The 13,147-nt window shown below is 48.6% G+C and overlaps 1 protein-coding gene across 2 annotated transcripts in view; it reads right to left on the bottom strand.

The window, feature by feature from the left end:
• The window catches only part of NT5M (5',3'-nucleotidase, mitochondrial), a 36,491-nt gene that overhangs the window by 16,361 nt on the left and 6,983 nt on the right, over positions 1–13,147 (bottom strand). For both annotated transcript variants that reach the window (XM_089656723.1, XM_089656724.1), the window contains one exon: positions 10,731–10,831. In XM_089656723.1, the coding sequence (XP_089512849.1) occupies positions 10,731–10,831 (101 nt within the window). The remainder of the gene's footprint in view (positions 1–10,730; positions 10,832–13,147) is intronic.

The raw sequence follows: 13,147 nt of genomic DNA, 5'->3' as shown, positions 1-13,147 counted from the left end.
ACTTTTCTGCCAGAGGATATACCGACCAGTCAGAGGATACACCAGCTAGTCAGGGGGTACACTGACCTGCCAGGGGGTAAACCGACCAGCCAGGGGTACACTGACATGCCAAGGGCTAAGAATGACCAGCCTGGGGGTAAACTGACCAGCCAGGGAACGCATTGTCCAGCTAGGGGGTTAGCTGACCTGCCAGGGTATACATTGACCATCTAGGGGGCACATTGACCAGCCAGGGGTACACTGAGAAGCCAGGGGCTAAGACTGGCTAGCCAGGGGGTAAACTGACCATATAGGGGGTATACCAACCATCCAGGGAATTTACTGTCCAGCTAGGGGGTACACCAACCAGCCAGGGGGGTACACTGACATGCCAAGGGCTAAGAATGACCAGCCTGGGGGTAAACTGACCAGCCAGGGAACTCATTGTCCAGTCAGGGGGTACACTGACCAGCCAGGGGGTATACCAACCATCCAGGGAATTCATTGTCCTGCCAGGGGGTACACTTACCAGCTGAAAACTGAAATCTTCAACCTGTTCTGTGCATTACACAGTTCTGACCCTGCACTGTGACTGCTGGACTATATACCCTCTGTCCTAAACTAAACAATTTTGGGGGTGTCTATACTCTACTGGCATTTTCAGGCCTGAAGAAAAGCGACAGGCAGCCAGATCATCACATTTTTTTTCTAATTTTTGCCCTTTTTTTAATTACATAGAAAAAAAAAATCCATGTGGTTAATAAACCAACAAAAAAACTCTATACATCTAAAAAATATGATGTAAAATGTTTTCGGGTAAAATGTTGAATAAATAAGTAATTGTCAAACTATCACAGCACTGAAAACTGGAAAACGGCCCAGTAATGAAGAGTTTTACTGGCTAGTGCACCGCTGGTCACACTAAACACCACAATCTGAACTAGAAATAATCTGAGCATGAACAGTCAGGACCAGGCTGCAGCGTGCCACGTCTCTACCCAGCTGCAGCATTAATCGCTATTATAGAATATTGGCAGCGATAACATGATGGACTGCGTTCCGCATTTCAGATTGCCACATCTTGCAGTGTGGATGGAGTACAGTACATACAGTACATGTCAACACTAGAAGCTGACCGATTATTCAGAGAGATAAGCGGCAGTCGCTTTCTTTGCCTAAGGCACGATTGTGTTTACCACATAAACAAACAATATAAACCAACACTTACTGCAAGACATATATCCATAGGGTATATAGAAGTCCCTGCACTTCTTCTGAAAACGCAGCCCGCACGGGAACCTCAGTTCCCAGTACAGTTGCGATTTCCAGTGCATGACATTAGCACTAATGGCACCCGCCTGCAGGTCCGCATTTCTCTGTTTGGGTGGTGCACGGATTTGTTTGCAGATCCGCAGCGGCACCTCGCGCACAAATGTGAACCTAGCCTAAAGGTTCTTTTTTTTTAATAGCAAACATGTCTATATGTACCTGCTCTGTGTGGTGGTTTTGCACAGAGCAGCCTGGATCCTCCTCTTGTCGGGTCCCCCGCAGGCTCTTCTGACCCCTCCCTCCTGTCGGATGCCCACACAGCAAGCAGCTTGCTGTGGGGGCACCCACTGCTCCATATCTCCATTCACACACAGAGCAGCGGCTTAGCATCGCCCCCTCTCTCTCCTCATTGGCTGACTAGCTGTGATTAACAGCAACGGGAGCCATTGGCTGTCTCAGCCAATGAGGAGGCAGAGACCCGGGACAGTTGAGGCTGTCACTCACATCGCTGGATCGCGATGAGGCTCAGGTAAGTATTTAGGGGGCTGGGGGCACTGCTGCACACAGAAGGTTTTTACCTTCATGCACATAATGCATGTAAACAACCTTCAGCCTTTGCAACCGCTTTAATTGAACAAGCTGAGGCTACCATGCACAGCAGCGCCAAATTCTGAGTGCACCTTTTTTAGTTGGTCCCCCCTATGTCTTCTTACACTTCAAAAGACTAGAAAAACATCCTCTGTTCTGCAATTAGCTGATGTAAAATTGTGTTGTATTCAACTGTGTTGAGTTAAGCTGCCTGTGGATGGTGCCGAGTAAGCAGGTGACCATACTATCCAGACAGACTGGTCAAAGGAGGTGTGTCAATGGATAAACCAGCATTTGAACCAGAACAAGGGTAGTGATAGGAGATTTGGATCTCACACGCAGGCTCAGATCTAGAGGTGTGCTGGAGTTGGCTATGCCCCTCCAAATTTTAGTGGTGTGAATTCACAAATCCAAGAGACCAGATGGGGACAATTGATGTAAGAGGACTCTGATGGGGACAATTGATGTAAGAGGACACTCTGATGGGGACAATTGATGTAAGAGGACACTCTGATGGGGACAATTGATGTAAGAGGACACTCTGATGGGGACAGTTGATGTAAGGGGCACTCTGATGGGGACAGTTGATGTAAGGGGACACTGATGGGGACAATTGATGTAAGAGGACACTCTGATGGGGACAATTGATGTAAGTGGACTCTGATGGGGACAATTGATGTAAGAGGACACTCTGATGGGGACAGTTGATGTAAGAGGACACTCTGATGGGGACAATTGATGTAAGGGGACACTGATGGGGACAATTGATGTAAGGGGACACTGATGGGGACAATTGATGTAAGGGGACACTGATGGGGACAATTGATGTAAGTGGACTCTGATGGGGACAATTGATGTAAGGGGACACTGATGGGGACAATTGATGTAAGGGGACACTGATGGGGACAATTGATGTAAGAGGACTCTGATGGGGACAATTGATGTAAGGGGACACTGATGGGGACAATTGATGTAAGGGGACACTGATGGGGACCATTGATGTAAGGGGCACTCTGATGGGCACAATTGATGTAAGGGGACACTGATGGGGACAATTGATGTAAGGGGACACTGATGGGGACAATTGATGTAAGGGGCACTCTGATGGGGACAATTGATGTAAGGGGACACTGATGGGGACAATTGATGTAAGGGGACACTGATGGGGACAATTGATGTAAGGGGACACTGATGGGGACAATTGATGTAAGTGGACTCTGATGGGGACAATTGATGTAAGGGGACACTGATGGGGACAATTGATGTAAGGGGACACTGATGGGGACAATTGATGTAAGAGGACACTGATGGGGACAATTGATGTAAGGGGACACTGATGGGGACAATTGATGTAAGGGGACACTGATGGGGACCATTGATGTAAGGGGCACTCTGATGGGCACAATTGATGTAAGGGGACACTGATGGGGACAATTGATGTAAGGGGACACTGATGGGGACAATTGATGTAAGGGGCACTCTGATGGGGGCAATTGATGTAAGGGGACACTCTGATGGGGACAATTGATGTAAGGGGACACTGATGGGGACAATTGATGTAAGAGGCCACTGATGGGGACAATTGATGTAAGAGGACTCTGATGGGGACAATTGATGTAAGGGGACACTGATGGGGACAATTGATGTAAGGGGACACTGATGGGGACAATTGATGTAAGGGGACACTGATGGGGACAATTGATGTAAGAGGACACTGATGGGGACAATTGATGTAAGAGGACACTGATGGGGACAATTGATGTAAGAGGACACTCTGATGGGCACAATTGATGTAAGGGGACACTGATGGGGACAATTGATGTAAGGGGACACTGATGGGGACAATTGATGTAAGAGGACACTCTGATGGGCACAATTGATGTAAGGGGACACTGATGCGGACAGTTGATGTAAGGGGCACTCTGATGGGGACAATTGATGTAAGAGGACACTCTGATGGGGACAATTGATGTAAGAGGACACTCTGATGGGGACAATTGATGTAAGGGGACACTGATGGGGACAATTGATGTAAGGGGCACTCTGATGGGGACAGTTGATGCAAGGGTGACTCTGATGGGGACAGTTGATGTAAGGGGGCACTCTGATGGGGACAATTGATGCAAGGGGCACTCTGATGGGGACCGTTGATGTAAGAGGACACTCTGATGGGGACAATTGATGTAAGAGGACACTCTGATGGGCACAATTGATGTAAGGGGACACTGATGCGGACAGTTGATGTAAGGGGCACTCTGATGGGGACAATTGATGTAAGAGGACACTGATGGGGACCATTGATGTAAGAGGACACTCTGATGGGGACAATTGATGTAAGAGGACACTCTGAGGGGGACAGTTGATGTCAGGGGGCACTCTGATGAGGACAATTGATGTAAGGGGGCACTCTGATGGGGACAATTGATGTAAGGGGACACTGATGGGGACAATTGATGTAAGAGGACACTCTGATGGGGACCGTTGATGTAAGAGGACACTCTGATGGGGACAATTGATGTAAGGGGGCACTCTGATGGGGACAATTGATGTAAGAGGACACTCTCAGGGGGACAGTTGATGTCAGGGGGCACTCTGATGAGGACAGTTGATGTAAGGGGGCTCTCTGATGGGGACAGTTGATATAAGGGTGACTCTGATGGGGACATTTGATGTATGGGGGCACTCTGATGGGGACAGTTGATGTAAGGGGACACAGATGGGGACAATTGATGTAAGGGGACACTCTGATGAGGACAGTTGATGTAAGGGGACACAGATGGGGACAGTTGATGTAAGGGGGCACTCTGATGAGGACAATTGATGTAAGGGGACACAGATGGGGACAGTTGATGTAAGGGGACACTCTGATGGGGACAATTGATGTAAGAGGACACTCTGATGGGGACAATTGATGTAAGAGGACACTCTGATGGGGACAATTGATGTAAGGGGACACTGATGGGGACCATTGATGTAAGGGGCACTCTGATGGGGACAATTGATTTAAGAGGACACTCTGATGGGGACAATTGATGTAAGGGGACACTGATGGGGACCATTGATGTAAGGGGACACTGATGGGGACAATTGATGTAAGAGGACACTCTGATGGGGACAATTGATGTAAGAGGACACTCTGATGGGGACAATTGATGTAAGGGGACACTGATGGGGACCATTGATGTAAGGGGCACTCTGATGGGGACAATTGATGTAAGAGGACACTCTGATGAGGACAATTGATGTAAGAGGACACTCTGATGGGGACAATTGATGTAAAAGGGGGCACTCTGATGGGGACAATTGATGTCAGGGGGCACTCTGATGAGGACAGTTGATGTAAGGGGGCACTCTGATGAGAACAGTTGATGTAAGGGTGACTCTGATGGGGACATTTGATGTATGGGGGCACTCTGATGGGGACAGTTGATATAAGGGTGACTCTGATGGGGACATTTGATGTAAGGGGATACTGATGGGGACCACTGATGTAAGGTACACTCTGATGGGGACAATTGATGTAAGGGGGCACTCTGATGGGGACAATTGATGTAAGAGGACACTCTGAGGGGGACAGTTGATGTAAGGGTGACTCTGATGGGGACACTTGATGTATGGGGGCACTCTGATGGGGACATTTCATGTATGGGAGCACTCTGCTGGGGACATTTGATGTATGGGGGCACTCTGATGGGGAGAGTTGATGTAAGGGTGACTCTGATGGGGAGAGTTGATGTAAGGGTGACTCTGATGGGGAGAGTTGATGTAAGGAGGAACTCTTAGAAGAACTCCTGATATAAGGAGGGTCTCTGTTGGGGACAGCATTCCCAGTTCACTCCTGCACCACCTCTGCAGTACCTGTAAGATGTTACTTCCAGGTTAGGACCCGTGGTACAGAAGTTTGCCGAGTGAACAGGGAATACCGGTTCCATGCATCCCTGTCACACTACTGACATTCTGCCCCCTGACGTTTTGTACCGCACCCCCAGATCAGACAGGCTAGATCCGGCCCTGCTCTCACATGCAGGAACTTTGTGCTGTCTGATGCATTTTTTATGAAACGAAGTTCAAAGTATTCAACTTCCAGCATAGTGCATTACTTTGCTACGTTTAGGTAAAAGTGCGGAAGTGGCTGTTCCTGTGAAATGTAATCAGCCGTGAGATAATGAAGAAGGTTTCCAGGGTGGAGGTAAACAAATCAGCACTGTGGCACAGCAAACCCCAGGGGCCACCCCCAGGGGCCCACACCTTTGTAATTTACCATGGAGAGACTGCTGTTCTTGGCTGAGTGGAAATCACTTAAAGCAGAACTGTGGCCTGGAGACAAAGAATTCCAAGCAGAAAAGATTTGTTTTCTTATAGAGGAGATATACCGTATTTTTCGCTCCATAAGACGCACCTAGGTTTTAGAGGTGAAAAACAAGAAAAAAAAAATATTCTGAACCAATGGACTGCAGACACAGTACAGGGGATGACCAGAGACTGCGGACACAGTACAGGAGATGACCAGAGACTGCGGACACAGTACAGGAGATGACCAGAGACTGCGGACATAGTACAGGAGATGACCAGAGACTGCGGACACAGTACAGGAGATGACCAGAGACTGCGGACACAGTACAGGAGATGACCAGAGACTGCGGACATAGTACAGGAGATGACCAGAGACTGCGGACACAGTGCAGGAGATGACCGGAGAGTGCGGACATAGTACAGGAGATGACCAGAGACTGCGGACATAGTACAGGGGATGACCAGAGACTGCGGACACAGTGCAGGGGATGACCAGAGACTGCGGACACAGTGCAGGGGATGACCAGAGACTGCGGACACAGTGCAGGGGATGACCAGAGACTGCGGACACAGTGCAGGGGATGACCAGAGACTGCGGACACAGTGCAGGGGATGACCAGAGACTGCGGACACAGTGCAGGGGATGACCAGAGACTGCGGACACAGTGCAGGGGATGACCAGAGACTGCAGACAGTGCAGGGAATGACCAGAGACTGCAGACAGTGCAGGGAATGACCAGAGACTGCAGACATAGTACAGGAGATGACCAGAGACTGCGGACACAGTGCAGGAGATTACCAGAGACTGCGGACACAGTGCAGGAGATGACCAGAGACTGCGGACACAGTGCAGGGGATGACCAGAGACTGCGGACAGTGCAGGGAATGACCAGAGACTGCGGACAGTGCAGGGAATGACCAGAGACTGCAGACAGTGCAGGGAATGACCAGAGACTGCAGACAGTGCAGGGAATGACCAGAGACTGCAGACAGTGCAGGGAATGACCAGAGACTGCAGACAGTGAAGAGAATGACCAGAGACTGCTGACCTTTGGGGAGGGAGGGGGAGCGGGTACCTGAATTTGACAGATACCCGCTCCCACTTTTGCGGAGTTGTCCTTCCCTCTTCTTCCCGGGCCGGCTTCTGTGACAGGCGGGTGCCCACTGCGCATGTGCGAGAAGCGCTGCGCTTTGTGAATGGCCCGGCGCCTTCTGGGACCTGTCATGTGTCCCAGAAGACACCGGATCATTCACAAAGTGCAGCACATGCGCAGTGGGCACCCGGCTGTCACAGAAGCCAGCGCGGGAAGACTGTGCAGCGCTGGAGCGAGGAACAGGTAAGGCCCTGCAGGAGAGAACAGCTGAGCGGCCGGCCCGGTATTCTGACATGATGGCGGCAAAAATACCGGACCGGCCGCTTTATATTCGCTCCATAAGACGCACTGATATTTCCCCCCTTTTTTGGGGGGAAAAAAAGTGCGTCTTATGGAGCGAAAAATACGGTGCTATATCTGTCCTGCAATACAGGCATCTTACGTCCTCCAGGCAGCTTTCCTCACACTGCACACTGAGCTGCACAGGCACGGTTCAGTGTTCAGTTCTGGCCGGAACTAATCACAGCTGAGCTCCAGGATCAGCAAATATTATCTATATCCATTCATGTGTATTCCTCCTTGAATCTCGGTGTGCTTTGTGTATTTCCTCCAGATCTGTGCAGGAATCCAGTATAAGACTTTCCCTTCCTGTAACAAAGACCGCTCACTGCTGCTCTCTCTCCTTGCGCAGGGTGACTGGTCTGGTCCCTCCTGTAATTTTCTGCAGGCAGCCTCTAATGGGTGGGGTCTACTGGACCCCTCCCATTGCTGTGCTCTCTGCACAGGCTATGTACAGTACAGTGATGATGTCACTGCTACTTTTACTAGGTAATATCTGGCTTTGAAAAGGCATGTGGTGCACTCACAATGGATTTATAATCTTTGTGGCTATTAAGTAATACGCTTAGAGTTTTTATGCCCAGAGCCCAGCTTTAATTCCCGGGTGTATGCGGTGAGAGTTGCATCCTCCCGTGCTGGCCAGTCAAGATGGCCATAGACCCTGTAGCCATGAGAAGCCAGGGTGGAGACAGAGATGTCGCATGCGCTTAGAGCCAGAATTCAAGAGCGCTGCCTGTGACAACACTGAACGCCATTTTGTGATTCCAGCATTGTCACAGGAACAAACAACCCAACCTAAGATCCTGAAAAAGTGTAGAAGATGTACGGTGCACTGCATGCTTCATTAATGGTTAGTGGCAGCGGACACCCTCCCTCCCCATCAATAGGTGATGGTCAATGAGAGTCATTGGTGGTCAGTAGCAATAAACAAACTGCCACCCCTTACCCATTCATTGGTGGTCAGTGGCAGTAAACATTTGCCTCCCCCACCCTATGCAATGGTGTTCAGTGGCAGTATATAGTCCTTCCCCTCCTCCTCAATCATTGGTAATCAGTGGCAGTGTACAATCCTTTGCGCTCAATCATTGGTGGTCAGTGGCAGTATACAGTCCTTCGCCCTCAATCATTGGTGGTCAGTGGCAATATAAGTCCTCCTTCTTTCCCTTCAATCATTGGTGGTCAGTGGCAGTGTACAATCCTTTGCCCTCAATCATTGGTGGTCAGTAGCAGTATACAGTCCTTCGCCCTCAATCATTGGTGGTCAGTGGCAGTATAAGTCCTTCTTCATCTCCTTCAATCATTGGTGGTCAGTGGCGGTATTCAGTCCTTCCCCCTCCTCCTCAATCATTGGTGGTCAGTGGCAGCATACAGTCCTTCCCCATCCTCCTCAATCATTGGTGGTCAGTGGCAGCATACAGTCCTTCCCCCTCCTCCTCAATCATTGGTGGTCAGTGGAAGTATACAGTCCATCCCCCTCAATCATTGGTGGTCAGTGGAAGTATACAGTCCATCCCCCTCAATCATTGGTGGTCACTGGCAGTATATAGTCCTTCCCTTTCCCCCTCAATCATTGGTGGTCAGTGGTGGTATACAATCCTTCCCTCGCAATCATTGGTGGTCAGTTGCAGTATACAGTCCTTCCCTCTCAATCATTGGTGGTCAGTGGCAGTATACAGTCCTTTCCTCTCAATCATTAGTGGTCAGTAGCAGTATACAGTCCTTCCCTCTCAATCATTAGTGGTCAGTGGCAGTATACTGTCCTTCCCTCTCAATCATTGGTGGTCAGTGGCAGTATACAATTACCTCCCCACCCTAATTTTTAGTGGTCAATGGGAGGAAAAAAATGCTTCCCTACCCAATTCATTGGTGGTCAGTGACAATAAACAATTTCCTTCCCCACCCTATTCATTGGTGATCAGTGGCAGTATACAGTCTTCCCCCCCCCCCCCCTCATTCGTTGGTGGTCAGTGGCAGTAAAATATTTACCTGCTCCCAATCATTGATAGTCAATGGCTGTAAACAATTACCCCCCCTACATTCAATGGTCAATGGCAGTAAACAGTTTCCTCCCCCACACTCTATACATTGGTAGTCAGTGGATGTAAACAATTACCAACCCATCCATTCATTGGTGGTCAGTGGCTGTAAACAATTGCCTCCCCTCCATTCCTTTGTGCTCAGTGGCTGTAAACAATTACTTCCTCTCCAGTCATTGGTGGTCAATGGCTGTAAACAATTACCTCTCTTCCATTCCTTTGTGGTCAGTGGCTGTAACCAATTACCTCCTCTCCAGTCATTGGTGGTCAATGGCTGTAAACAATTACCTCTCTTCCATTCCTTTGTGGTCAGTGGCTGTAAACAATTACCTCCTCTTCATTTATTGGTGGCCAGTGGCAGTGAACAGTTTCCTCCTCCACCCTATTTTTTGGTGGTCAGTGGCTGTAAACAATTACCTCCCCATCCATTCATTGGTGGTCAGTGGCTGTAAACAGTCACCTCCCCTCCATTCATTGGTGTCAGTGGCTGTAAACAATTAACTCCCCTCCATTCATTGGTGATCGGTGGCTGTAAACAAATACCTCCCCTCCATTCATTGGTGGTCAGTGGCTGTAAACAAATACCTCCCCTGTATTCATTAGTGGTCAGTGGCAGTAAACAGTTTCTTCCCCCACCCTATTCATTGGTGTCAGTGGCTGGTAAAAATTACCTCCCCTCCATTCATTGGTGATCAGTGGCTGTAAACAATTACCTCCCCACCCATTCATTGGTGGTCAGTGGCTGTAAAGAAATACCTCCCCTCCATTCATTGGTGGTCAGTGGCTGTAAAAAATGACCTCCCCTCAATTCATTGGTGGCCAGTGGCTGTAAACAAATACCTCCCCTCCATTCATTGTTGGTCAGTGGATGAATACAGTTGCCTCCCCTCCATTCATTGGTGGTCAGTGGCTGTAAACAATTATCTCCCCATCCATTCATTGGTGGTCAGTGGCAGTAAACAATTACCTCCCCTCCATTCATTGGTGGTCAGTGGAAGCATGGTGAGAAAAAGATTGCAGGAAGAGCTCAACAACGGAGCCTCCAAGTGACAAAAGGAAGCCGCCAGTGCCCACCTAAATCTGGAACTGCAGATCTGAGCAGAGTTCTCTTTTATATCGAAAGTAAACTTACTTGGGTAAGCTGGCCATTTCTTTTACTGCCTCCACGGCGCCATCTATAGGATCCAGTTCTAAGAAGAAGTTCTTTGATTCCCAGATGCTAATAGCTTTCCCCTGCAAAAAAGTAAATGAAAAAGTTTAAATGCTTTTTTTTTTTTTTCTGATAGCATGGTTTTTGTTGTTGTGTGTGACCAAAGGGACAGAAGGTGATGGAAATCCAAAATTTTAAAGTGGTCACAAAAAACACAGGGTGAAGGGAAGGTCACCATGAGCGGAGGAACAAAAGCCGTAGCAGCCTGTGCTCAGCTGGCAGTTTGGGGCCTGGGGTGGGAAAAGGGGCCCCATTAGGGAGGCTGTTCATAAAAGAAAAAAAAAACCTAAACAGCGAAGTTTCTAGTATAGAAGAGCTCAGGGATTGTCAGCAGTCACAGATCCCCCTCTGTGCAGGAAGAAGCATTTGTTGAGCCGCCTTAGTGGTCCATTTACTGCCCTCTGAGCATCTGCAACAGACAGACATTACCCCTCTATGCCTGACGTCATCGAGAAGCATGTACTGTCAGCTGACATCAGAAGTTTAATATGGGGCCCCTTGACTCATAGTTACGTCCCTGATCAATATAGCAGCCAGGCAACCAGCATTTGCAGCAGCATGTCAGCTATGACAGCCCCATAGTTCTCTCATTATAGGCTGACCTTAACTTGTAAGGAAACCCGAAAAATAACCTTCTCTTATTTGTTCCCTTTTAATAGATTAAATAGAACAAATATATATATATATATACACTATATTGCCAAAAGTATTGGGCCGCCTGCCTTTACACCGACGCGGACTTTAACCTAGATTGTAAGCTCCAAGGATCAGGGCCCTCAAATCCCTCTTGTATTGAACTGTATTGTCTCCCACTACAATGTAAAGCGCTGAGCAAACCGTTGGCACAATATAAATCCTGTATTATAATAGTAATAATAATGGCATCCCTTCTACACCCTTGGGGCCTACAGGAGAGAGGGCTGTTAGGTGGAATACGTAACCCGTTCTGGAGACAGTCCTGCATGCCTGTCATGGAATCTCTTGCTCCAGGATATTCTTCCAAAGACAGCCAGGTGGATGGGCATTTCCTAGCTGGGGTCTGAAGAGAATTCACTTAGAGGGGACCAGATTCTCCTCACAAAGACTGTGCTATTGATTCATTAATAGACTCTGCCACTCCGCCTGGAGTAGAAAGTTCAGGATTTGCCTCAGAGTTATTACAACAAGTCAAGTTGGGCATCCCATATATCCATAACCCAAGTTGTTTATCCAATAAATAAAACAACAAAAACAAGCCCATGGATTGGTTACTGACTCTAAGTGTGGAAGTTGAAAAATGTGTGTTTCCTGGCTGTGCAGGATATAGGGGGACCCAATACTCAGCAGCTCCTTCATGGGTGAGCGCTACAAATGTGTTAGAGGAGTGGGGGAAGAAGAGGATGAATTGTACTTTCACTTTATGGTGATTTAATTAATGTCTAAATATATCATTATTTGATAGATTCACCTTCACTCGCACATGAACTTTAATGCCCTCCAGTCTTAGTCTGTAGGGTTCAATATTGAGTTGGCCCCGACCTTTCCCCGCACAGGACCTTTAATGACCCCCCAGTCTTAGTCTGTAGGGTTCAATATTGAGTTGGCCCCGACCTTTCCACACACATGACCTTTAATGACCCCCCAGTCTTAGTCTGTAGGGTTCAATATTGAGTTGGCCCCGCCCTTTCCACACACATGAACTTTAATGGCCTCCCAGTCTTAGTCCGTAGGGTTCAATATTGAGTTGGCCCCGCCCTTTGCAGCTATAACAGCTTCAACTCTTCTGGGAAGGCCGTCCACAAGGTTTAGGAGGGTGTCTATGGGAAGGTTGGACCATTCTTCCAGAAGCACATTTGTCAGGTCAGGCACTGATGTCGGGGGAGGAGGCCTGGCTCGCAGTCTCCGCTCTAATTCATCCCAAAGGTGTTCTATGGGGTTGAGGTCAGGACTCTGTGCAGGACAGTCAAGTTCCTCCACCCCAAACTGGCTCCTCCATGTCTTTATGGACCTTGCTTTGTGCACTGGTGGGCAGTCATGTTGGAACAGGAAGGGGCCATCCCCAAACTCTTCCCACAAAGTTGGGAGCATGAAATTGTCCAAAATGTCGCCTTAAAAGTTCCCTTCACTGGAACTAGGGGGCCAAGCCCAACCCCTGAAAAACAACCCCACACCATAATTCCCCTCCACCCAACTTTACACTTGGCATAATGCAGTCAGGCAAGTACCATTCTCCTGACAACTGCCAAACCCAGACACGTCCATCAGATTGCCAGACAGAGAAGCGTGACTCGTCACTCCAGAGAACACGTCTCCACTGCTCTAGAGTCCAGTGGCGGCGTGCTTTACACCATGGCATCTGA

The sequence above is a fragment of the Staurois parvus genome, unplaced genomic scaffold, assembly GCF_062004578.1.
Source record: "Staurois parvus isolate SC_StPar_1 unplaced genomic scaffold, SC_StPar_1.0 ptg000931l, whole genome shotgun sequence".
NCBI lineage: Eukaryota > Metazoa > Chordata > Amphibia > Anura > Ranidae > Staurois > Staurois parvus.
The sequence above is the reverse complement of the archived record's forward strand: the minus strand, read 5'-3'. Positions and strand labels throughout refer to the sequence as shown.